Consider the following 1,420-nt stretch of genomic DNA (forward strand, 5'->3'; position numbering starts at 1 on the left):
CTCCTAAGCCCATGCTATCACCACAAGAGCCTTTTCAAGCCTTACATTTGGGAGGGGTGAGCACAAGGGCTCTGAAACTGACAAGTTGTTCACATAATGGCTAATCATGACCCCAAGGTTCCAAAGAAGAAGCAGAGGGAAGCATAGACTTCTGGGGTTTTTTTATTACAGTGATAAAAGATATTTGTGTTAAATAATAGGACCTTCTCTCTACTAGCTGCCTCTGTGACCATGGTAAGAGTCAACCAAACCAGCAGTGTTTCTGAGTTCATCCTCCTGGGACTCTCCTCTTGGACTGAGGACCAAACACCTCTCTTTGTCCTCTTCCTCACCATATACCTGGTCACCATAATAGGGAATCTGCTCATCATCCTAGCCATCTGCTCTGACCCCCAGCTCCAGACCCCCATGTATTTCTTCTTGAGTTTCCTATCTTTCACTGACATTTGCTTCACAACAAACACTGTCCCCAAGATGCTGGTGGACTTCCTTTCAGAGAAGAAGACCATCTCCTATGCTGGGTGTCTGACACAGATGTACTTCCTCTATGCTGTGGGTAACACTGACAGTTATCTCCTGGCAGCCATGGCCTTTGACCGCTATGTGGCCATCTGTGACCCCTTCCACTATGTCACCACCATGAGCCACTGTCGCTGTGTCCTGCTGCTGGCCTTCTCCTGCTCCTTCTTTCACATCCATTCCCTCCTACACATTCTGCTGCTGAATCGTCTCACCTTCTGTGACTCCAATATTATCCACCACTTCATCTGTAACATCAACCCTGTGCTAAAATTGTCCTGCTCCTCCACATTTGTCAATGAACTTGTGATAAAGACAGAAGGATCATTTTTTTTGGTGACTCCCTTTTTATTCATTGCTCTCTCTTATGCACGAATCCTTGTCACGGTTCTCAAGATTCCCTCAGCTGCTGGCAAACGCAAAGCCTTCTCCACCTGTGGTTCTCACCTCACTGTGGTGACCCTCTTTTATGGAAGCATCTTCTATGTCTATTTACAGCCCCTGTCAACCTACACTTTGAGGGACCGGGTGACATCTGTTGTCTACACAGTTTTATCCTCCCTGCTAAACCCTTTTATCTACAGTCTGAGGAACAAAGACCTGAAACAGGGTTTGAGGAAACTGATGGGCAGAAGGCAATTCTAGTCAGCACCTCTTGACAAACCCAGGAGAAGGATCTGTTCCCTCGGACATTGTTTCTTCTTGTGCTTCATAAACTTGTTGGAGATTAGTATGCTGAATGCATGGGAAGCAAGGTGTTCATGGGCACTTAAAACCATTGATCACATCCTGCCAATTGGTTCTGTATCTGCTTAAATCAGGATACTTTTTCCTTCTCTTTCCCAGGACAATTCATCCCTTCTCTTTCTCCAAACATTGCTCTAAATTAATCTTTTCCCAC

The 1,420-nt window shown here is 45.6% G+C and overlaps 1 protein-coding gene across 1 annotated transcript; it reads left to right on the plus strand.

Annotated features, from left to right (window-relative positions):
• Positions 1-231: 231 nt before the first annotated feature.
• Positions 232-1,164, plus strand: LOC101418262 (olfactory receptor 1L8-like). The gene has a single exon (XM_012523446.2). It carries the CDS (start codon positions 232-234, stop codon positions 1,162-1,164), a length of 933 nt encoding a protein of 310 aa, XP_012378900.2.
• Positions 1,165-1,420: the final 256 nt, after the last annotated feature.

This window comes from Dasypus novemcinctus, chromosome 8 (genome assembly GCF_030445035.2).
Source record: "Dasypus novemcinctus isolate mDasNov1 chromosome 8, mDasNov1.1.hap2, whole genome shotgun sequence".
Classification (NCBI taxonomy): Eukaryota; Metazoa; Chordata; class Mammalia; order Cingulata; family Dasypodidae; genus Dasypus; species Dasypus novemcinctus.